Consider the following 24,847-nt stretch of genomic DNA (forward strand, 5'->3'; position numbering starts at 1 on the left):
AATGGAACCCGAAGGTTCGAACAAAATCCCTGAATACGTAGTGTTTCCATTGATCGAATTATGATGAAAACACTCGTACATGCCGCACTTGTCATTTGCGGTCCGCTGATACCAAAATCGTCTTCATCCGATGACCTTTATTGAACAGGTTCAGAATCACAGAACCTCACATGAAGTGGTTGCGCACTTAAGTACAATCACCATTTCCCACTGATGTGGTTTTACTGATGAAACTATATAGGTGCAATGTTTGGAAATAGTTTCTGCAAATATTTGTCATTTGTGCATCACCAAGCAAAGTGTTCTGATTTTGTTTTGCTCCTATTTAAATCTTTTTTGGCATCACACTTCTGAATAAAAAAAAAATGTTTTTGTCATTCCCATTATATTTTGAAATACTAGCACTATTCATTACAAGCTGTTTAAATGTTGGACATTTAGAAAGATGACTGACATCTTACAGCCTTTTGTTTCAGAATGATTGTCAGACAGGTCACTTGACAAAAACCGCTGATTGTAATAAGAGTAAGAAAAGTAAACCCCATTTTCCAGGATAACATTTGAAACCATGATTAAAAAGACACACTGACATTTAACCTCTGTTCTTTAAAGCAAATGTGTTAGGATAAAAACAAGATTTAAAAATGCCTTTATTGCTCATTCACTTTCTGAATGAACAGAACACTAGTTCCTTCTAGCTTAAGTTAACTCGCCAGAACGGATGAGTAGATGCTAAAAATAGCTCGGCTGATAAAATCTGATTCACCATAGAGAGTGGGCGAGTAGGTTTTTCGAGGCATGCGGATGGAGGTCAAAACGTCCCCTATCCTCCAGAGGGTTCAAACCATCACACCGCAAGCTCGCTGCTACCGCAAGGGGCAGTCTGACAGTGAGGACTGTCTGGGAAAAGTATGAGAATAATGGCCTCCTGTATCCCCTTCTACCACATGCTAGACAGCACATGAGGTTCTTCCAAGAGTGGATCCAGAATAATTGGTCACTAAGCAAAAGTGGTGGGGATCTAGTGGTTGTAATGCAGAACGTCCAAGAAGAGATTAAATGGTGGAACACAAACATAATTGCGGGCCGGCCCTTCCCACAATCAACTCCACATGTGTCAGTCACCGCAGACTCATCCCGCAAGTCCTGGGGAGTACACATGGGAGAGCAAAAAATCAGAGGACCGTGGAGAGCGGAGGAAGCAATGCAACACATACTTGTCCTGAAACTAAAGACTGTGTTCCTGGCCATAAGGACACAAGTGAAGGAAAAGACAGTACAAATACAGACAACTCGACCACAATGTTCTTTCTGAACGAACTAGGAGAATCAAAATTATGCGCGCTGTCCAAATTAGCCAAGGAAATCTGGACATGGGCCTTTCAAAGAAGAATGACCTTAGTAATTACACCTACCTGGAGTACAAAACCAAGAGCAGACAGACTAAGCAGACAAGCTTATATATTGCACAAATGGGAACCCACACCACGGTTCCAAGGGATATGCCCTCTATATAGACTGGTCAGGGAGATATGCATACACTTTTTCACCAATTCCCCTCATATGCCTGTACGTACGTAAGCAACTGCAAACAGCAGTGCCAGACGACTATTCTCATTGTCACTTAGTGGCAAGACAAACTTGGTTCTCAGACCTGGTGGAGATGGCACAAGGGAATGTTATAAAGTTGCCAACAAGGCGCAACCATCTTGCCATGCAAGGGTTAAGAGCCCACCACCCAAAGTAAACGCCATGAGTGTGGCAGCATGGCTCCTAAGGGCATAGTTTGGCATTCTGAACCTCTCAAAACTGTCCCCGGACATCCTAAAAGGCAAAAAGACGAGAGTACAAGAAGGCCACTCCACTTCGGGGGTGGACACACCACAGTAGTGAGATACGTAACAAACTTGCTAGACGACAACTTCACACGGCACACTGAAGGTCCACTTAGCCGCAATAGTAGCCTACACATGAGGACATTTAGGTAGAAGCCTCTTTACACCCCAGTGATTGGGCAAAGAGACTAGATCCAACCCGGCATGGACCAACACCAGTGTGGAACCTTACCCTAGTACTCGCACAACTAATGAAGGCACACTTTAACCTGCTGCACAAGGCAGAAGTGTGATTCCTGACTGTAAAAGCTGCCTTCTTAATTGCAATCACGTCACTTTGTAGGGTGAGCAAACCACCCAGGAACCCTGCCTACAAATTCACAAGGTGGTACTAAAGGGGGTGGTGATGGACGGAGCATCTGAACGGAGCATCTTAACCAATCAAACACTCACACCCAGTCAACAGATCTGGGTTTAATCCATCACCGTTCTTTAGCCCACTCTGCCACCCAGGTTTTGCAAGGGACTCACTTTACCACTGGATTCAAGCAAGCCGGGCTGAAGACAGCTGAAATGCCAGAAACCGGTCCTCAGAAGCTTGTTTCCGGACCAGGGAAGGCATGGCTTGGCGGTTTGGGTTGGACTGTTCCCATGAGGCACAGGGTCAGACTGATTTGCATATGGCCATGTCTGAACTGGGGTGGCAGAGTGGGCTAAAGAACGGTGATGGATTAAACCCAGATCTGTTGACTGGGTGTGAGTGTTTGATTGGTTAAGATGCTCCGTCCATCACCACCCCCTTTTGTACTGCAAATTCACAAGGACATAATGCCGACAAACCCACATTTACTTCCCATTATCTGATTCCAGTTGCACGCAAATCTAACGCCTAGTCTCCCCAGTTTCTTCCATAAACACAGTCCGAAAGAGCCCTATACTAACTGGATGTCTGCAGTACAGTGATGTGCTAACTGTAAATAACTAAAGATATCAGAAAGGGAAACCAGTTCTCCATATCCTTCGCTGATTCAAGCTAAGGATTACCTGTAACCAAGGGCAACATGGCAAGATGGATATTGCAAACAATACAACACTGCTTACCATAAAGCAGACACATTTGGAGGCAAGACCTAGAGCTGATTCCATAAAGAAGGAAGGGGCCTCCTTACCATTACTCTCAAGCGTTTTGATAAGCGACATGCATCGCAGCCACCTTGTCATTAGTTAATTCCTGCACAAAGCATTCTTGCATGGTCATCCATTTGAACAAAAAGTCATGTGGTACAGAGAATGCTGTAACATCCATTTTCCAACTGATCCTCATTTTAGCACCAACCCCAGGACAACACCATACTGCTTCAAAATTCATGTAAATGCAGAAAAGGATTCATGCTGCAAAATGAAACTGTCTTACCACTAGTAGTAGTTTATCAGCTTGATGCATTTTCAGGGTTCACATGACTCTGCCTCCCCCAAAAAATTAGGTTTTGTGGAGGTTTACACTTTGCAGTGACTAAAATCCTCAAGAAGCCAACAAAGACAGGTCACCAAGAGGAAAAAATAATCTGAAAATAGCGACTACAGGCAGAGGCTTCCAAGGCGCACATCTGATGTCACAAGAAAATGGACATAGCACCAAATGACCACAAACAAAACAAGCATTTGCAATGCAATTGGTCTCGCATTACTGAAGGTTTGGGCTATTGGCCTTGCAGATAATGTTTCTGTGATTTTTATTTTTGTCGATATCCCAGCCGTAGTATAAGTAATAAAAATAAATCCACTGTGGAGTTTAAAAGGATTCCTATTAGCTATATAATGTACTGCACCCTTAATGCAATTATAAAGAGAGTATCCAGCTAAGCATACTTGCGTCTAAAACAAAATGCACTATTAACATAAACAGCAATTGGGGAATTTTTTTAACTTAAGTTAACAAAAATCTAATTTCCAATTAAAAGAAATTGAAACATGCTCAATCTTTCTCTTTATAATTGCATTAAGAATGCAGCACCTTATGTGGCAAATAGAGGACCCTTTACCAACGCCACAGGGACACCTAGTAACAGCCTGTGGTACTGCAATTTTTTCTTGCTTCCTCGATTTTATTTTATTGTGCTACCTACTGCTGAGCTATTTCTTGACAAAAAAAGGTAACAAACATTATCATTTGCAAAACACATAGCTCAAACTTTAAGTAATGGTGTTTGGGTGGGGTCCCACTTACGCTTCCCCATACCTGTTCCTATTTGGTGAGAAGTTGGATTTGCTCAGAGATGAAGCCGGTACGCACAGCGCTGGAAGCAGCCCAATAGGACACAAGCTGAAAACAACCTGGCCTGTCTTCAGTTCCTGTAGCCAAAAGGACTCTGCAGTAAAATGCTGTCACCAAGACTTGGAGGAGCCAAAGCCCTACTTCCTGAAGTTATTTTTCTGTCCGTCACATCAGATCTCTCTCCATTTGTGCCGTGAAGTCAGACCTACATGTAGTTATATAACATGTTGATGAGATGTATTTCAGTACCTTTGGAGTCGGTACACAGCAGTACCATTGCTTTAAATGTCTTCTTCATTGTACAGACTATTATTGAAAATAGTTGCTACTGAAAGGAATCTATAAAAAACAAGCATTGGAAATGCAATAGGTCTCGCATTAGGAAAGTTTGAGCTATTGGTATTGTAAATGACACTTTTTTTATTTATGTGTTGGTTTTGAAAGTAGCAAAATTAATAGCTTTGTCAGTTACAATGTCAATAGTTTTAACTTTTGCAAATGTGGCACCTATAGCAATTGTAATGCAATGTGTGTTGTATTTACGTGACTTAGATGTATTGATATCACAAATAACAATGGCTTTTAATTTTGTAAATTAATACTTTAATAAAAGTTATTGTAATTTATAATGGCAATAGCTTAAACGTTTGTAAATAACTTTTGTGAAGATTATGTTCAGTGTATTTTATTGTGACAAATCCAAGAACATTGCATTTGCACCTACACACACACACACAGCCACACACATATAGATGTGGTGGTGGTGGATCTGGGGGATATGGTGGAGGTGGATGTGGTGGTGAATGTGGTGGTGGTGAATGTGGTGGTGGTGGATGTGGTGGTGGATGTGGGGGTGGATGTGGTGGTGGATGTGGTGGTGGTGGATGTGGTGGTGGTGGATGTGGTGGTGGTGGTGGTGGATGCAGTGGTGGTGGAGGATGCGGTGGTGGTGGTGGATGCGGTGGTGGATGCGGTGGTGGTGGTGGATGCGGTGGTGGTGGTGGATGCGGTGGTGTTGGATGTGGCGGTGGATGTCATGGTGGATGTGGAGGTGATGGTGGATGTGGTGGTGATGGTGGATGTGGTGATGGATGTGGTGGTGATGGTGGATGTTGTGGTGGATGCGGTGGTGGTGGATGCGGTGGATGCCGTGGTGGTGGTGGATGCGGTGGTGGTGGTGGTGGATGCGGTGGTGGTGGTGGATGTAGTGGTGGTGGTGGATGTAGTGGTGGTGGTGGATGTAGTGGTGGTGGTGGTGGATGTGGTGGTGGTGGTGGATGTGGTGGTGGTGGTGGATGTGGTGGTGGTGGATGCGGTGGTGGTGGATGCGGTGGTGGTGGAAGTGGTGGTGGTGGATGTGGTGGTGGTGGATGTGGTGGTGGTGGATGCGGTGGTGGTGGAAGTGGTGGTGGTGGATGTGATGGCGGTGGATGTCATGGTGGATGTGGAGGTGATGGTGGATGTGGTGGTGATGGTGGATGTGGTGGTGGATGCGGTGGTGGATGCGGTGGTGGATGCGGTGGTGGTAGTGGTGGTGCTGGTGGTGGTGGTGGTAGTGGTGGATGGGGTGGTGGTTGTAGTGGATGTGGTGGTGGATGTAGTGGTGGTGGTGGATGCGGTGGTGGTGGTGGTGGATGCGGTGGTGGTGGTGGATGGGGTGGTGGTGGATGTAGTGGTGGTGGTGGTGGTGGATGGGGTGGTGGTGGATGTAGTGGTGGTGGTGGTGGTGGATGTGGCGGTGGCGGATGCGGTGGTGGTGGATGTGGTGGTGGTGGATGCGGTGGTGGTGGATGTGATGGTGGTGGATGTGGCGGTGGATGTCATGGTGGATGTGGTGGTGGATGTGGTGGGGGTGGTGGATGTGGTGGTGGATGCGGTGGATGCGGTGGTGGATGCGGTGGTGGTGGTGGATGGGGTGGTGGTTGTAGTGGATGTGGTGGTGGATGTAGTGGTGGTGGTGGTGGATGCGGTGGTGGTGGATGCGGTGGTGGTGGATGCAGTGGTGGTGGATGTGGTGGATGTGGTGGTGGATGTCATGGTGGATGTGGAGGTGATGGTGAGTGTGGTGGTGGTAGATGCTGTGGTGGTGGATGTGGTGATGGTGGATGCGGTGGTGGTGGTGGATGCGGTGGTGGTGGTGGTGGATGGGGTGGTTGTGTGTATTGTCTAGAAGCCTTGTATCAGCAGAGCTGGGCATTATTGACATAACGGCAGTGGCACACAGGTGGGTAACATGCACGTGACCTGGTGACCCTGGAGGTGTGAGTGGTAGGACATTGTTACACCCCTACAGTGTGCATCTGTGTGGTGTATCCTGGTGCGTGTCTGTCCGTTTTCACATGCATTTATTCTGGGAAGGTCTGTGTGTCTCTGTCAGTCTTTGTTAGAAAATGGTTGAAGGGACATCTGTTGTAGAAGTGTTTGTGTGTTTGCGACTGTTTCCGTGTGAATGCGTGCCTGCGGGTGTTTATCATCATCTGTGGGAGTCCCCATATTGCTCTATGTGTATGAATGTTGCACTGATGTTTGTGAATGATGCTTTTGATGTCATTGTTTTTTCTTTCTGATGCACTGAAACCAGTTCTACAAAACACTGTCAACTTTTTATTTTATAAACGGGTGTGGTGCATTTTACCGATGAACATACAATGCAGTATGGATACAATTGCGATCAGCTGCATTCCCATTGTCAATTGGTTCATATTTGAACTGTGACGATTACATCAATGGCTGATCGGAGATGCACGGAATTTCCACCTTTGTACCGCAGGTTCTATTAGATTAGAAATAGTTTTGACGTAGTATGTAGTACTTTATATAACTTATGCAAAATCCATACTGTACTGTGTTCTTGCCTCGTGCTCTATCTTCAACACCTGTGATTAGAAGTCTGCATGGAAAGGCTGCTGTCTTTAAGACAATAGTTATTCAAAGTCCTGTCATAATCTCTTCTTTCAGAATCTGACTCAGTTTATCAACATGGGCCTTTAACTTGGAGGCATTGACAATGTTTGAACAGTGTTTGTATAGCTTGAAAATGTGCATTTCTGTTTCACGAAGCTTTCATAAAAAAATACAAAGAAGGTAAACCTAGGCCTGTGCACATACAGTTTGAAAGGCAGCCTGTTTCATATTTACTGAGAGAAACGGGGATACTCGTGGGAGCCTATGAAATGTGTAGATTATGGCGATTGGTTCAATTGCCCCACACTTTCTTCCGTGGATTGTCTGTCGTAGAGACTGTGAAGCAAACGTGAATAAGGCCGTGAAATGTTTTTTATCTCCACCTGTTTTTTCACAATCCAATTTGAACACTTACATCAGCCAAATCATGGCAAATAAGTGAGAATAGCCACAAACTTTACTGAGTGCCTTCTATTTACCAATGGCAATCGCCATCCCACTCTATAAGGAAAATGCTTAAATGTGATGATGCGGAACATTTGGTCAATTACATGGTTATGGTAACTCGTTGCCTGTAACTTTACTCAATAAGTACTTTTAGGAATTAGATAGTACTCTCAGTAAAGTAGTTTAAGCATTGCGTGTGATAGGGAAAAGTGTGATGAGTATTAATTCCACAAACTAAAGGAGTTATATTGAAACTTAAATCACCCACATTAGAGCTGCAGTAAGCAAAATGTTTTATTACAATTAAATTCCTTCCAAAAAGCGCTTCCAATCCCAGCGGTCGCCAAATGTAGTGCAGGGACAGAAGCTGAAGCAATATATTTACAAGCCAAACGAGAAGGCTCTGAAGGCAAGTTCTGCCGCACGCTCGTGCACACTGCTTAAAGCGAGCACAGCCCACGGCTCCTGTGGTGTCTGCGGAACAGATGCGCGCCTGCCATTCTGGGCTCCCTGACAAGCGAACTGCGCATTTTATCTGAATAAAAATTGTTTTACGTCAAGAACTAAAGCATGACACGGACAGTATTAGAAGACCGTTTATGGCGAAATGACGACAAACCAGGGCAAAATGGGTGCTCAATAGCAGAATGGCTGCAAAGGGCACCTCATTATCCGATGCTCAGTTTAACCGCCGTTGTCAGTACAGCAAGCAGAGACATTTTTTACCTCATACCGTGTTAAGAAAAGGGCCTTTTGAAATAAGAGCCAGCCAATTGTTTGGGTGTAAATGCGGTATTTTGACAATTTGTTTGTCACTTGCATACCAACACATTGTAGCCTCCACCAGTCTTTGAGAAGCCAGTTTCACACTCACAGGGGCAAAGAGGTGCCGCCCCCTGTAAAGCTGCAATGGCGTCAAGCCTGCCTCACATGCAGGTGATATGCTAAGGAGGACTGTTCTGAATACCAAAGGCGGGATGACCGAGCATTAACGGTTTTTTTAATTAAATGTTTTGGTTTCCTCGTAATTTTTTAAAAGACCAATCGCAATTACTCACAGATTTTACATTTTGCAGCAGTACTTTCCATTTTTGCAAAAGTACCGATTTGCCAGACTAATATAACAAGAGATATGAAAACTAGCAGCGTCAGGGGGAATTAAGTAAATGTATACCTTGGGCGCCCTGATCCATCATAGCCACAGTCGTAATCACTTGTCAGGCCAGGAGAACTGGCACGCTTTGGTGAAGATTTAAAGCTGCAGGACCTCTGCAGAAGGCGTCGATTTGCTTTTGGTCAGTTTGATAATAAAAAAACAGTTCTTTCAGGAGCCGGAAGACAAGTAGGTATCCCAAAGCAATGCTGGCCGGTCAGACTAAAGGCGACTGCAATTACAAACGCCCATGTTTTTAACAATCGCTAGGATGTATTCGTAGGTAGGCCAAACGTGAGAAGTGAGAAGACCATATTATCAGCCCTTCACAAGTAGCCACCAGCATAAATACCCCTTCGTAAAAACAATCGTAACAGATTCGCTTTCGCTCAAAACAACTGCTTGTCGATTTGCTATGGTTCTGAAAAAGAGTGATGGGTGAACTTTTCATAAAATATATTTCAACCTTTCAACTTGTGTCATGTCCTGTGCTATATATAAAGAGATGCAGCAAATGATGGAATATGTGGCATCATATAAATGCAGTGGTATTGCCCTGATTATCGCACTACTGAACACTGCGCCAATAGACAAGATCAGCTCTCTGGTCGCTCGGCACGACACCAAAGGGCTTCACACACAGCATATACAACACTACCACGCACTCCACCACGGTGTAACACGAGCCATCCGAAAACGTGCTTTGGCAGCCGACTTGAGGGGATGTACATTTAAATATGAACGTATAAGGAATGCTACAAATGCCATGCATATTTTACACACTGTATACAAAGCGCTATAACGTCTCACTGATGCGATCCAACCTATGCAAAATGTGAAAAACATATAAACCAGTTTAAAAAAAAAAACACTGGGAGGGGGGAGGAGAAACACGAGAGACGGCCTGCGGCCGTCAAAGTGAAAGTACTAGGAGAAATGCGACAATGCGGGCAGGGGAGGGGGCGGAGAGAGTGGCATGAGGGTGTGAAGCAGCAGGGGCCTGAGACACGGCCGCCTTTGATGTGGTAATGCGAGGCAGGCGGCTGGTGGCATTGTGCACGCGCTTTCACATGCACTGCAAGAAATCGCCAGTGGAATCGCCAGTTAGGTAAACTCTCGATAGGCCGCTATATATCGTGCACTGCAAGAAATCGCCAGTGGAATCGCCAGTTAGGTAAACTCTCGATAGGCCGCTATATATCGAGCTCCCGCTCAATGCACATGTGCATTGAGATAGGTCGCTCGACCTAATGACAGGCATAAACAAACTCTGGACTGCAATTAAACAAAACTCTAGTAAATGACTAACTCAGAATACATTTTTAGTGCATGCAATGCTATTTGAAGCCATGTGATCACTGGCCATATGACAAGTTTGTTGGGTATGTTTAGAAAAAGACACCTAATCGCCAGTCAGATAACCTTTCCTGGCTTCCAAAGGAAGAATCCACTTGAAAATATTTAAGTGGATGAATAACTTGCATCCAAATGACCTGATCAGCCAATCAACACTTCCTATAAGAGGCAAAGATCTAAGATTACTCAGTACTCGTTGTGCCAGTCTCCTCTCCAAAAGTGGAAGAGCTCTTTCCTAAGTGGGTCACACCTTCTGGAACTCCTTGTCCCTAGAGCTTCATGAGCGATAAATCACGATACCCTTTGGGAAGACTTTGAAGACCCACCTGTACTAAAGAATTCTGTTATTAAATCTACACTAAACTTTTCAGGGCCACAGAGAGGGAGCGTAAGGTGTAGCTACTCTCAATACCCCTCCATGGCAATATCACAACAGGACAATGTGATAAAACAGACTATGCAAATAAACCAGATGTGAGAGACCGTATTCAGGGCAGCAGTGACCAAGATGTTCAAGTACTCTGATTTTCTACGTGAATTCAGGGTGCATGTCAGCAGTGGTCTGTGGGATGAAGAGTATTGGGGTGCACAGCTGTTCAGAGATCGAGTTCTTCCTGGGCCTAGAAAGGTGAAATGGGTCACGAAAGGTTGATTTCCATCAGCGACTTTGAATGTTTATTTAGACATTAGCAACAAGGACCATACGCAAGAGGAAAGCAATTTATAGTCGCAGGACATTGTCTGAAAATACTCCCTAGATGCTGCAGCACGATAAAAACACTTGGCGTGCACCAGGTATACTACTTTCTGTCTGTGTGCAGTTCATTAACGATGTTGCTTCACGTGCACTGGATGTTTCTAGATTATGCTTGTGTGGGTAAAGAGTATGCCTCTAGGTGCAACTAAAGCACGGAGCATGGCTGCATTCAGGAATGGTGACAGTAGATGCTGACTTTTTAAAAACGTGGGCACCTTCTGTTACCATCCCAGAATTCAGCCTTTTCAGGGTGAGGTGACCTGGGCAAAATCAGAGCCAGACTAGGAACTAAATGCAAACATGGGTAAGGGGTTTAAATCCACCCTGCATGGGACCATTCAAAGGAGCGATCCGGGCGAACAATCAGTAAGTACTTTGTCAAACCCATCGATCCCAGGCATCAATTCACATTTGACTGAAGAGGCCTGGAGAACTTTTCTTCACCTTCACATTAGATCTAGGGACTCAAACCGGCATAAACACACCTTTTGACTAATTTAGTAGTATTATCGTCCCAAACTGATTTTGTCCCCACACCAGAACAGTTATTAACCATTCTGGACAATCAAATCTGGAAAAGAATTTCGAAGGGCAAGCGAGAGGGTGCACCAGGCCCTAATGGGATCCCGCAACTTTTTTGTTCAAACCTGACCAAGAGTATTGGGCCAAAGCACTAAAATAGATCTTTGAAGCAGCCCTGCAAACATCGACGTTTCCAGCATCACGTAAGGGTTTCTATTCTCTCCCCAATCTATAAAAAGGGTGATGGGAATTAGCCCAAAACATTACTGGTTTGTAGCCTTTTTGGACAATGATGCAAAATCTTATGCTATGCTAATGTTACACGAACTAACATCTTGGGCTGTATAAAAAGCAGTAATTCCACTAAAATAAAACTGGCTTCTGTTAAAACATGGGGAACACTACTAATATTTTAACCCGCTCACTGATGATAGTTGCCACAATAGCACTCAAACAACCCCTGTACATATGCTTTATTGACTACACCTCCGCATTTGACCTCATTAACAAACATATTATGGCAAAAGCTACAAAAGATGAACATTCCACCATTACTCTTAAAATAGTTAATCTTCCTACACTCCAGCACTTGGTTGCAAGTTAAATTAGGCGTAGGGAATTACTTGACAAGGAAGAAGCCTACGACCTCCGGATTGAAACAGGGCTGCCTGCTAGCCCCAACACTCTTTAACCTTTTTTTATGGCAGATTTATCAGCCGGGTTGGGCAAATGTAACTCGCATGCCCCAAAGCTAGGAGGCTTGGCCTTATCAAATCTATTTTACGTGGTTGGTCTTGTGCTCATTAGTCGTGCTCCAATCGGCCTTCAGTGCCTGCTCGATTTAACATCCTGTTACTCCGAAGATAATAGACTGAGCATTAACCTAGAAAAAAACAAGTCGTGTGTGAATACACGCCGAGAAAAGTCATTCCATCACTGGCATCTGGCAACATATCAGCTGGAAGTTGTACCAGAGTATAGATATCTGGGAGTCATTATCGACTTAAATGGGAATTTTGTAGCCCAACGGGCGGCCATAAAAAATGGGGGATAGTGGCAGCCGTGGCACTAATCTGAAATATAAGCTCTCTGGCACAAGTTTCTCCTCGCTGACTCAGGCGATACTGGCGAACTCATATTGTCTATCACCTACAGAGGTGAGGCCATTAGAGGGACGGATGTAGAAATACTGGATGTCTCTATAGCAAGAGCACTACAAATTATTTACTATTTGCCGAGATGCACGTCCCCTGCACAATTTAGATTAGAGTTTGGGATTCAAGAACAACAGCTGCCCCACAAAGGAGAATACATTAAAAGCTGGTAGAACATTATTAAAAAGGGGACCAGAGACCCTAAATGCCCGCTTATTGAAAGAACTGCAAGCTAAGGAGGCAATGCAAGCCAGACGCTACCTGGAAGACTCGCTTGATCAACTGGGCCTACTCGGCCTCTGGTAGACATCTGGGACTTACGTGAGCTTCAAAAAGCTAGTCAACAAAACCATCAAGAGTGTTCCTTATACAGGATAAACTTATCCTGTCAGAGAGATCACACGTCTGGTTCACCATTCAGTTATACCAAAGCTATGCCTTAAACGTACCTTCATATCTGCTTTTCCATGGCCATCAAAGAGAAGTTCCTGAAATACCGCCTAGGTATATTACCAACTGCATTCCGCTTGCTGCCGTGTCTTCGCCCTCCGATTCAAGTAACTTGTCGACTCTACGGGGAAGGGAAGGAGGACATCCCGCACCTCCTAACTATTTGCAGGTAGCTATTAAGGGAGCACACAGACAGCCACACACACAACCTCACACACACGCAACCATCACACACACGCAACCATCACACACACACAACCACACACAGACCGCCACACACAGACCGCCACACACACAACCACACAGACAGCCACACATACAACCTCACACACGCAACCATCACACACGCAACCATCACACACACAACCCCACACACACACGCATGCGCGCACACACACACACACACACACACACACACATCTATCGCCCTCACTCTGTTGCAGGAAAGGAGGAAGAAAGGAAGGTTCGATTGATTGATTCTAATTGCAAGTGTCAACATGAACAGGTTTGTTTTGAAGATGTAGTCCCCAAACTTGAGATTCCACGACAGAGAGGGGCTGTGAAGGACGGAGAGGCGACAGGCAGAGGCCACGCACGGCAGATATCAAAGGAAGGGTGGGAAGGGGAAAAAGCATTAGCGAGCGAGAAAAGCCAGAAACACCAGGGGGGGCGGGGAAGCAGATTGCCTTCAAGCCTTTGAAGACAAATGCCAGCGGGTCGCGCACCTCATGCACTGTCGGAAGCAAGCCCCTTTTACAAAAGCTCTCGCGTTTGACGTGGTGAGGGAGGAAAGGGAGTGAGTGGGAGCAGAAGCCTTTGATGGTGGTGTGCGAGGCCTAGTGCGCGCCTGGGGAAGCTTCATGCTTGAGTGCACAACCTGCATTGCACGAAATCCGGCTATTCAAGAGACTTTGGTTCAGCAGTAATAGGATCGAGTTATAAATAACTCAACCTAAAAATGTGTCATTTACAAGACCAATAGCTCAAACTTTCCTAATGTGAAACCTATTTCATTGCAAATGCTTGTTTTATGTAAATTATTGCAACGGTTTTAACTAATCATGCAAATAAAGAAATGTAATTCATTCAAAGGAGCGTGGGATGCAAGCCTTAGCCTCTAATGGGCTTATGGGAATGCTGCAATCAAACATTTATAGAAAAACAATTAACTTAAACCGTGCATATTATAGTACAATTTTTCAAACAAGTTGATTAATCCCTTTCAAGCCAGGATAGTGGAAACCCTTTCCGCCCAAACCAGCCAGCTAGCACGCAGCCTACTAGGAACTCGCCAGTATATACTAATGGTCATACATCTCTAGGAAGAAGGGGATGAAAGGGGGTGGGAGATGTGCAAGATCGTTCTTAATTTAGGCTGTTATACATGTGTACGATAACCTCCCCTTAAATATTTAAGAGATATTCCTCACAAAGCGTTTCAGGATTTGCCAAGTAATATTGTTCCTGCTTTCGACCTAGAGGCAGTCCCGGATGTGGCAAGAGACCGGCCAGCTGGTGCACAACACATTGATAAAATGCTGGACTTTGATTACAAAGCACAGACTGTGGCTTGGCATGTACGCTGTTAAAGCCAACTATCCTCAATACATGGGCAGCGTCTTGGCCTACGAACAAACACTAGGCAATGGAGACACGTATTACTGATTCTGAATAGTCCAGTGGCCAGGTAGTGGCCGTCAGTTGTCCGAGGATGCTATAACTAGTGTATTTATAGCATATGTAAGACCGACTAATGCTTGTGCACAAATTGAATGGCACTCGTCATCAACCTCTGAAGGATGAAAGTGTGTGTGGGCCTGCTAGGATTCAGGATTCAGACAGGGCACTATATGGTTAAACACAAATCCCTGAAGTTGATGCATTAGTCTCCTCCGTCACCAACGTCTGTTAGGCCGCCCTATTCTTCTTCATCAGCAGCCCACTTGGCTAATTGAAAGGCAACTTTCATGTACACGATTGACTGTTGTGGAGAATTATAGCAAAGAAACCCCAGAAGTACTGCGTAGGATTAAGAGTCTGACGTGAGAAATGCATGCACAGCCCACGGATCACTTGCAAATATTCTTGGAAAGGTGTGATGTAAATTAATTATTTGGCCTCTGTTCGCAAACTATATTCTTAGTGGTGGGCTCCAAAAGGCGAGACCCACATCTTGTCCTCAAACACTGCCGAGCGACCTGACCTACAAAAATTACTCTTGTTCACTCAATGAAATGTTGGGGTCTGAATAAAAACATTTTCTAGAACTGCTAAAGACAAACAGTCACAACCAACACACCAAGATATCCGGGCTCAAGGCATGTAACAAGCATTTGCAATGCAATCGGTCTCGCCTTTGGGACATTATATGTATTTAGCTACGCAGCACATTACCCTGGGTGCTGAAACATATACTGTTTTTTAACTTGGTAGAAAGTAAGCACCAAACTGCTTGACACGCCAGGAATGGGAGCAGATGGAGAGAAATATTGCCTATCAGCGGGAAATGGTATAGTCCACAGCTGTTTTTATTATAAAATCGGGGTCTTCGGTGGTCATATCACTAAAAATGCAAGATTTGAAAAAAATATTATTGTTTACGGGTGCTCGTGGAAGACCATTTCTATGGACCGGAATCTAGGAAATGCTAAAGTGAATCTGGTATTTTACTGACCTCTGCTGGTCGTTTCTATCAAGAAAGTTTATTAGAGGCAGTTGCCAGAAAAATTAAAAAAAAAAAAAAACAATTAAATGAGTCCTTCAGCAGAAAGCAATTCTGGTGTTTTACTGACCTCTACTGGTCGTTTTGTATTAAGACCGTTAAATAGAGGCAGTTGAACAGAAAAAAAGTCCCTAGAACTGATCTCCAGAGCTCACAAAGTACATAAACACATGTATATACTAATATATAAGTATATACTAAAGTATATACAAGAGGTCTTGAATACTCGACCTAACAAACACAGGCATAGCTGATATCTATTACTAAGCAGCAGGGAAACGAACCAATGGCCATTTCCACAGGCTGATAATTAATATCCAATTTACATGAAAAAGAAGCGCTCTAATAAGTGTGCTGGGAGGTGGACAAGTAGTGTTGTGGGAGGGGGTGGGTAGAGAGGCCACAGCCAATCAGTGTAACCTGCCTGCAAGCTGTTAACTCATGAGCTGGAGATCAGTGTTCGAGCCTCTGTCTGCTCAATTATTGTAAATATCTGTACAATTTTGCCAATCACTTATGGACCCCCCTGCCCGCGCTATATAAATGTACATATGGAATAGAAGAAAAACAGCAATCACAGCTAAAAAAAAGGGAAATATGTATTTTTTTTTATTTAAACAAGCAGCGATCCAGAGATCTAGAGGTGATGGGGATATGCATGTATTGTTGTGAGTAGGGTGAGAGGGTGGGGAGAGAAGGCAAAGGGAGATTAAGGATTATATTTTGAATGGGGCTGTCAAATGGTCAGCGCCCGACTCCCATTGATTGCTGGCCTCATGTGAGGTGTGCCATAGCACAGTGGACATGCTACTTACCATTTTCACTCTGCATGGATACCTCCAGCGGCTGTGTTTAATCACGGATTTAAAAGGCACTGCTTTTGCTGCGCGAGTCAGCATGTGCCAAGGTGGGGCCAAGTCCTGAGCGGTAACCATGCCAGGTCAGGCTGTTGTGTCATTTGAGTAGGGAGGACTAAGATAAAGTCTCTTGTACAAGCATCCATTGTTGCATGTTGAGGTCATGTCTTTTACGAAATACAGAAAACTGGGGCTACTTTATAGATTAAAGGGAAATTATCAAATCTGTTTACGGTTAGCTGTGCAGATTTTAAAAGGAGGGACTGTCCGATGATTGTGTCCTATATTATGCTCAATGTACAATATTGAAAAAAAGTAAGTTTGGCGGGCTGCGCCAGAAAAAGAAAGGTGTGGTTTGGGAGGGAGAGCAGAGAAATTGAGATGCTGCAGCTTGGAAAAGACACGAGAATGAAAGTAAAACCAGTGCAGTGCTCATTAAACGAGCACCGTGCTGATAAAGTATGTTCATGGTTATTTAATAAACAAGCGGGGGTGCACGGAAAAGAACAGGCCCGGAAAGCAAAAAGTGTGACTGCAACAGCAGGTAGGGGAAAGTCCTTTAAGAAAATAGTGCCTGCAGACTTAAAATAAAATCTGCAGAGTAACTACACAAGTAAAAGGTCCAGTCCTCATGGGAGGTTACTAAGGCAGACCAGATAGTATTAAGGAGGGACTACTAAGCCTGTTCACAAATTAAAAGCCACTATTTAGAAAGGACGTTAATAGGAGCCAATTGAAAAGTTGGACGGAAAATGAGAGGCGCTTCAAGTCCTTACTCCAATACAGCATGCCTAGCAGAGCAGTGCATACGCTGCCAAAGCTTGACCTAAAAATGACTAACAAGTTTCCGGACCCAACCACTAGATGGCAGAATAATGCACAAAATGTAAATCAAAACCAGAAAATTCTTCAAGCTGCAAAACTCCTTCTACAATTAAGTAACATTTGGTTGCTAGTTGAGTGCTGGCTTCGTTACTGTTATATTTCTGTGGCGGATTGAGATTCCTGTACAACGGATGTGCAGCAAGATTGAAAAGGATTTGGGTGTCTGATTACTTTTCTAAGCCTGTTTTTCTTCTTGTCTTTTTTCCCTTCTCAGGTGGACAATGAGGAGTTCTCCAAGTCGAGCACTGCCGGCCAAAAGGCAAAAAAGCGCAGCCGCAGTTCCAGCTGTTCTAGCGAGGAAGGCAGGGCGAAAAAGCATGATGCCGGTGAGTGATCATTTGGGAGAACCCGCAGCCCTTTCCTGCAATCCTCACATCAAAATCTGTGAATGCTGCTTTCAGGCTTATGCTCTCTCTCTCTCTCTGCTATTCCACTGAACGTTTTGGATGTTTGTTGCCTGTTGGACCAGCTCGCGCAGCCTCCAGTCCAGATGTCTGCACCTCTCCAGTTCTCCAGTTGTAGCCTGATATTGACCAGATTCCCGATCAAAATTGGCCAACTCTTTATTATTAAATCTAGCTTTATTCTTTATTTTACTGAAGGTAGCATTAAAAAAATAATGAACTTTACCTCTAGACCTGGACTAATTTGGGACACGATATAGCATCTAGATAACACAGCCACAGTTTGACTCTGTAACATTTTTTCTTGGGTTTTACTTGTCCTCAACTGATTTAAAAGTTCCTTCTATGCAGCATCCTTTTTTTTCCAGCTCACTTTGGTATCGCAAAAACCGTTCTCAAGCACTTCCATTCTTCATAAAATTGGGTTTAAGACCAGCAAGACCTTCAGCTTTCATATCTGTTTCTGAACCCCACAGATTCAACAATTTTTAGGAAATGAGCCCCCAAAGATATCAAGGTGTTTTGGAAATGGGGAAGAAGAGGTGAACAAGTTAACCCAATTCCTATCTCAAAGGAACTTTGAATCGGGACTGGGAGAATGGGCGTTATGCTGCTGTCGGGGGAGGGAGAATGGAGGGGGGGTCATTAATCCACAGTTGGACTGACTCACAAGAGAGTCAGTAAAAGTTTGGTGTACGTTCCTGCCAAACACTTTGCATGAAGCCTGTGACTGTACAGGAAGACCTCCGCTTCTGAAATTGCAGGTCTCAAAATGAGTACTGATACAGTCTGCTCTAGTTAATGTTTGCTTTTTGACCCACAAAGCTTGCCAGAGCCTCTAAGGTCCATTCCAGAAGGCTTCATTGTAGTAGATCTTGTCCCATTCAAACATACCTCAAAGAATCATCCTTTGAATCTGGTGTTTGGTTTCTGTTTTATGACTTTGGTATGATAACTGCCAATGCAGCAAAATCCCAGACTTTTGAGCACCCTGGCCTTGATGATACAAACACTCGATCTCGTCTCATTCTGAAGACTACAGATCTAGCATTGATATTAAAGCCTGTGCTGCAGTCTTGGGAACTGTTTTTAAGGAACCTATTTGCAATTCTAGAATTCCAAGACGGCTACCCAAATTACTCCTTGACCCAGATCTGTTAAAGCCTGATGGTTGGGCTGGGAAATAACTCCTATATTTTATCACTGAAGTGTCCACCAGTGTTTGTGTAGGTCAACCTTCTTGAGCTTGTGGCATATTGCTTATTCCGTATGATTAACTTCCCCCCCACCTGAGCGAGCACAACCCAAGACCTAGCCGGAATATGTCAGTTAGGCGGCCCCCATAACGTCGCTAGACATAAGACACAGTGTACTCCAGTTATATCTCCAATATCTCCAATTATAACATAGGGCTGACAATGGATCGCCCGACTCCCAGTACGGCTCATCGACTACTTTGCATGGACTTACCCCGCCCCACCTAATTAACTGTCACAACATTATCATTTCCAATACAGTTCGGTGGGACATGCACTAAGATGTAATTCTACTGCATTCCAAGATGTATAACTAATGAATGTTATATTCCATTCGTAATTGCTACTACTGTACTGTTTTTTCAAAAATGGCAATAAAAACGATCTTCTAAAAAAACATTTTAAACTAAAAAAAAACAACAAAAAAACTACCATGATAGCCTATGGAATTAACAGTGCTCATTGATTTTCATGGTATGTGCCAAATGTTCGCTCAGTGGTGTGTTTGTCTAACCACAAATCAGCTAAAGCTTACTTGGCATTCTAAAACCCACACTTGGCATTCTAAAACCCCAAACTAGAATTTCATAGTGGTCAATGCAAATGTCGTGATGAAGTGGCCATATTTTATTTATTGAATTTTTTATTTTTCGAAATAATTACCAAATTTACCTGTTGGTAAATTACACCTCCTAAGGATTTAAGGAAAAGGAAGGAAATGTGGCATAATACAATTCAAATACTTTATTGCGGTCATTCGACCAGATCAGAGCAAGTGCATAAAAATGATAATACATACAAGCATCCACCAGGGTCTAAACTCAAGGCCCCTGGGTCCTATATTATTATTGCAAGCTATTATCCGGCACCCCAATAAATAAGCAAGGTACATGACAACCCATATATGGTGCCATATTAATAAAATATACAGTTAATACAGAGAAATAGAGCTGATGCATCTCAGATTAATAAAACACTAAAAAGCACTCTTTAAAATAACATTTAAAAGTTATGTTAAGAAAGATAGTGAGCCCGATTTTTAAAATATAAACAAGCATTGGAAATGCAATAGGGCTCGCATTAGGAAAGTTTGAGCTATTGGTCTTATAAATGAATTTTTTTTATTTATGTGTTTTTTTTAAATAGCTAAATTAATAGCTTTGTCATTTACAATGCCAATAGTTATAACTTTCGCAAATGTGACACCTATAGCATTTGTAATGCAATATGTTTTGTATTTACGTGACTTAGATGTATTGATATTACAAATAACAATGGCTTTTAATTTTTTTAAATAATTAATACTTAAATAATTTATTTAATTTGTAATGGCAATAGCTTAAACTTTTGTAAATAACTTTTGTGAAGATTATGTTCAGTGTTTTTTATTGTGACGAAAATCCAAGAACAGAAGTGAAATATTAACATCTTTTTGTGATTTGTAATAAAGCGTGAAAGCTTGAAAACCGCTTGAAACATTGAAAGAACATATTTGAACCAGTGATGCTGCGGTTGCGCTGTGTGATGCTGTGGTTGCGCTGCGTGATGCTGTGGTTTCGCTGAGTGATGCTGTGGTTGCGCTGAGTGATGCTGTGGTTGCGCTGAGTGATGCTGTGGTTGCGCTGAGTGATGCTGTGGTTGCGCTGAGTGATGCTGTGGTTGCGCTGAGTGATGCTGTGGTTGCGCTGAGTGGCGCTGTGGTTGCGCTGAGTGGCGCTGTGGTTGCGCTGAGTGGCGCTGTGGTTGCGCTGAGTGGCGCTGTGGTTGCGCTGTGTGGCGCTGTGGTTGCGCTGTGTGGCGCTGTGGTTGCGCTGAGTGGCGCTGTGGTTGCGCTGAGTGGCGCTGTGGTTGCGCTGAGTGGCGCTGTGGTTGCGCTGAGTGGCGCTGTGGTTGCGCTGAGTGGCGCTGTGGTTGCGCTGAGTGGTATGTGCATCGGTGGAGCTTAGTGGGTGCATCGGTGGAGCGGTTTGGTGGGTGCATCGGTGGAGCGGTTTGGTGGGTGCATCGGTGGAGCGGTTTGGTGGGTGCATCGGTGGAGCTGTTTGGTGGGTGCATCGGTGGAGCTGTTTGGTGGGTGCATCGGTGGAGCTGTTTGGTGGGTGCATCGGTGGAGCTGTTTGGTGGGTGCATCGGTGGAGCTGTTTGGTGGGTGCATCGGTGGAGCTGTGTGGTGGGTGCATCGGTGGAGCTGTGTGGTGGGTGCCTCGGTGGAGCTGTGTGGCGGTTGCATCGGTGGAGCTGTGTGGCGGGTGCATCGGTGGAGCTGTGTGGCGGGTGCATCGGTGGAGCTGTGTGGCGGGTGCATCGGTGGAGCTGTGTGGCGGGTGCCTCGGTGGAGCTGTGTGGCGGATGCCTCGGTGGAGCTGTGTGGCGGGTGCCTCGGTGGAGCTGTGTGGCGGGTGCCTCGGTGGAGCTGTGTGGCGGGTGCCTCGGTGGAGCTGTGTGGCGGGTGCCTCGGTGGAGCTGTGTGGCGGGTGCCTCGGTGGAGCTGTGTGGCGGGTGCCTCGGTGGAGCTGTGTGGCGGGTGCCTCGGTGGAGCTGTGTGGCGGGTGCCTCGGTGGAGCTGTGTGGCGGGTGCCTCGGTGGAGCTGTGTGGCGGGTGCCTCGGTGGAGCTGTGTGGCGGGTGCCTCGGTGGAGCTGTGTGGCGGGTGCCTCGGTGGAGCTGTGTGGCGGGTGCATCGGTGGAGCTGTGTGGCGGGTGCATCGGTGGAGCTGTGTGGCGGGTGCATCGGTGGAGCTGTGTGGTGGGTTGCACTTTTTATAAATCATTAGTAAAAGAGATCAATGAAATTCAACTAAAACCCATATATAGCAGAAGAGGAGAAACAGGGTTCAGGATGAATGTATTCCTTTGAAGCAAATCGGCAGCATGTGAAAGGTGTAAAATAGCAATCGGCATAAAACGAAAATTCCAGCAAAAGACTTTATAAAATTCTGTGTGGCCCTGATAAAATAATTAGAGCGTTTAATTATATCATGACCAACAACGGTTATTGTTTCAAGAGCAGCGTGCGAGATGGTTAGGCTGCAATATAAACAAGCCCTCGGCATTGATGTGGTGGGAAGGGGGGGCAGGGAGAGGCAAGAAGGGAAGAATAGGGGCCTTTGATGTGCCGGCCGGCCAGCCGTGCAGTGAATAATTAGGGGAGGAGAAATGCCGGCTGGGGGAAGCTTGAGATGCCTGAGGAGGCTGGTGGCTTTGATGTGCACACGCTCTCGGGCACTGCAACAAATCGCTGAGATGGTTAAGCTCTGTTTAAGCCACAATATAGCTCGCCAGCTATGCGCTTGAGCGCATCAGCAGGCGAGCCCTAAAAAAGGCTTGTCTGCTTAATCTTGTGAATTAATTTTCAGAAGCGACTTGTGCACACACCACATAGAGAGTTGGAAGCGTGACACCGCAAATACAATTGAGGGTAGTGTTGTAGTTCAACAACCTAAAAGCCTCTCTACACAGTGTTTGGTCCCCAGGTTTCTACATATTTGGATCCACAAACTGCGTCTGGATTTTCTGTAGCCAGGGCAGAAAAAGAATACATGCAGCTCTGACTCCACTGCATTGTTACAGGCCTGACAACCTAGAGAGTGTTCATGCCCATTTGTTAGCCAAAGCGCGCAGTGGGAGAACCCCATGTCTAAACTGAATATACAATTTCCACGCTAGCACAGGTTGTATCTTATCCAGGGCAGACTAAGATATACTGGTCTTTTATTCTCAGAAACGCACAGGTTAGTGAACCCTTTGCTGGGCACCCCTGTAAATGGGCAAGTTTGCCCTCCCTGTAGCTCCAAACCAGTTCTTTTCTAGAGATTATAGTACAAGCTTTCTCAGGGTTTTACCATAAACTCGCTCTACTCAGCAGTTCCAGACATACACTAGCCACTGTAATTTTCCTGTGCCCTGCAGGACCAAGATTTCCTTTAACTCGTCCCTATACACAGCCAGTTCCGGTGTTACCCATATGCAACGCCAATAAATCGGGGGTCTAGGGGCAATTTCATCAGCAATTGGCCTAACCCCCCCCCCCCCCCCCCCCCCCCCCCCCCCTGTCAAACTGAAGCGGTGTAAGGGGGAGACCGGAGTGGTAGACCAAATAGCAACCTGGTAAAGTGTTCTCGGACTTGGTGATATTTCTGAGAGACATTGCAGCGTCCCTTGTTTGCACTCTATAGATATCCAAAAGTGGGCCAATAGGTTTATGGAAGGCGTTACTAAATATCTTCATCAAACTTGCTGTGTTCTGCGCTAACTTCAGACTTGTTTATTGATTTGGGCCCCCAAGTCCATTTGTTCCCTTAAAGTGACCCCAAGGTACTCAAATTGTGATCCTCTCCCAAAGGGATACTGTGCAAGCCGGGATTGGGGCGAATTGAGCTGGTTGGATTAAAGACCATATATTTGGTCTTCTGGCAGTAAAGCCTTGAAGTTGTCGCGGACTCTCTGTATACCCATCTGCGACTCGGAGAGCAGGAGAGTGTCCTCGGCAAACCTCATGGCAGGCGCTTTGTAGTTCGCTAACTTGGGTGCATCATTATCCTTCTTTGCATTCAGTGTATCTGCAAGTGCATTTATAAATAGACAAAAAAGGGTGAGCGCTAGCACACTCCCCTGTTTACCCCTCTATAGCTTTGAAAGTGCTAAGTTCACCACGTTTGCCAAACCTGATTTGGGCATAATTGCCTTTGTGCAAAAGCCTAGGCATATAACAGAACTAGAACGGCACCCCCAAATCACTTCAGACAGCCCACAGTGTATCTCTTTGTACCAGATCGAATGCAGATTTTAGGTCACGAAGATCAAATAGAGGCTGCCACCCTCTATGATCACCTTTTTTCCAGTACAAGAGTTGAAGCCTGAATATTTGGCCTATAGTGGGCGTATTTTTCCTAAAGCCAGCCTGGAATGGGCTCAATATTTTAAATTCGTCCATCCAGGCCTGGAGACGATCCAACAGTACCTGGGAAAAGATTTTCTGGCCAACATCAATTAAACTTATGGGTCTATAGTTGGAGGGAAGAAGTGGTCAGCCCTTCTTGTGACCCGGCAGAATTTCCCGCCTGCCACATTGCTGGGATTGCCTTTCCCTGCAGTATGGTGTTAAACAGGGTCCACAAATGGGGGTCCCAGATAGTAGTTTCAGTGTGAAAAAGGTCCCCTGGCATCTTGTAAAGACCTGCGCCTTTGGAAAGGACAATTTTGCTTATGGCATTGATTACTTCTGTAAGCATTATCTGAGGGGCCTCGGAGCAGATCTCCTGCGGTGAAGAATTCTTTTTAGCTTTACTGGTGCCCGCATTCTTCAGCCTAAGATACAGGGCCTCAAAATGTTGTTTCCAGACAGCGGCTGCAATGTTTGGGTTGATGGCCTACACTGCTACCTGTTTTAACTATACACAAAAAAGCCTTCACATCATGGGTGGATAGGGCCTGTTTCAAAGTATCCCACTTGTCCAGCTCCCACAGTTTCTTTGCTTCAGTGATGCTAGGTCTATATAGTGCCCTCTTTACTCTGATGATTGGGGGCCTACCTCTGTATTGATTGCCTCTATTAATGCTAACATGGCCCTCCAACCACTGTCCTTGAACCAGGGGTGTTTAGCCTTTTTCCATCCACTTGGGTATGACAGGGAGGGGAATATCAGCCAGAGTGGAAATCAACACCTCATGCGTCTCAGCAACTCACGTGAAGGAGATGAATGTACCATCACTGACGGGGAGGAGCTTTGTGTGCATCCGAGATGGCCGCGTGAGCACAGGGCTCCCGGGACCCTCGCCGCCTTCCGCATATATCCTGAACGGTATCCTGATTATGAAGACGTGTTATTGGAGATGAAACTCAGCTGATAGATTAGCTGCTTTCAAAAATTG

The 24,847-nt window shown here is 45.0% G+C and overlaps 1 protein-coding gene across 14 annotated transcripts in view; it reads left to right on the top strand.

Moving 5' to 3' along the window:
- Positions 1-24,847, top strand: part of LOC147703752 (uncharacterized) — a 174,637-nt gene that overhangs the window by 125,941 nt on the left and 23,849 nt on the right. For all 14 annotated transcript variants that reach the window (XM_086932083.1, XM_086932086.1, XM_086932088.1 and 11 more), the window contains one exon: positions 17,532-17,643. In XM_086932083.1, the coding sequence (XP_086788209.1) occupies positions 17,532-17,643 (112 nt within the window). The remainder of the gene's footprint in view (positions 1-17,531; positions 17,644-24,847) is intronic.

This window comes from Lissotriton vulgaris, chromosome 7 (assembly GCF_964263255.1).
Source record: "Lissotriton vulgaris chromosome 7, aLisVul1.2, whole genome shotgun sequence".
Taxonomy (NCBI): domain Eukaryota; kingdom Metazoa; phylum Chordata; class Amphibia; order Caudata; family Salamandridae; genus Lissotriton; species Lissotriton vulgaris.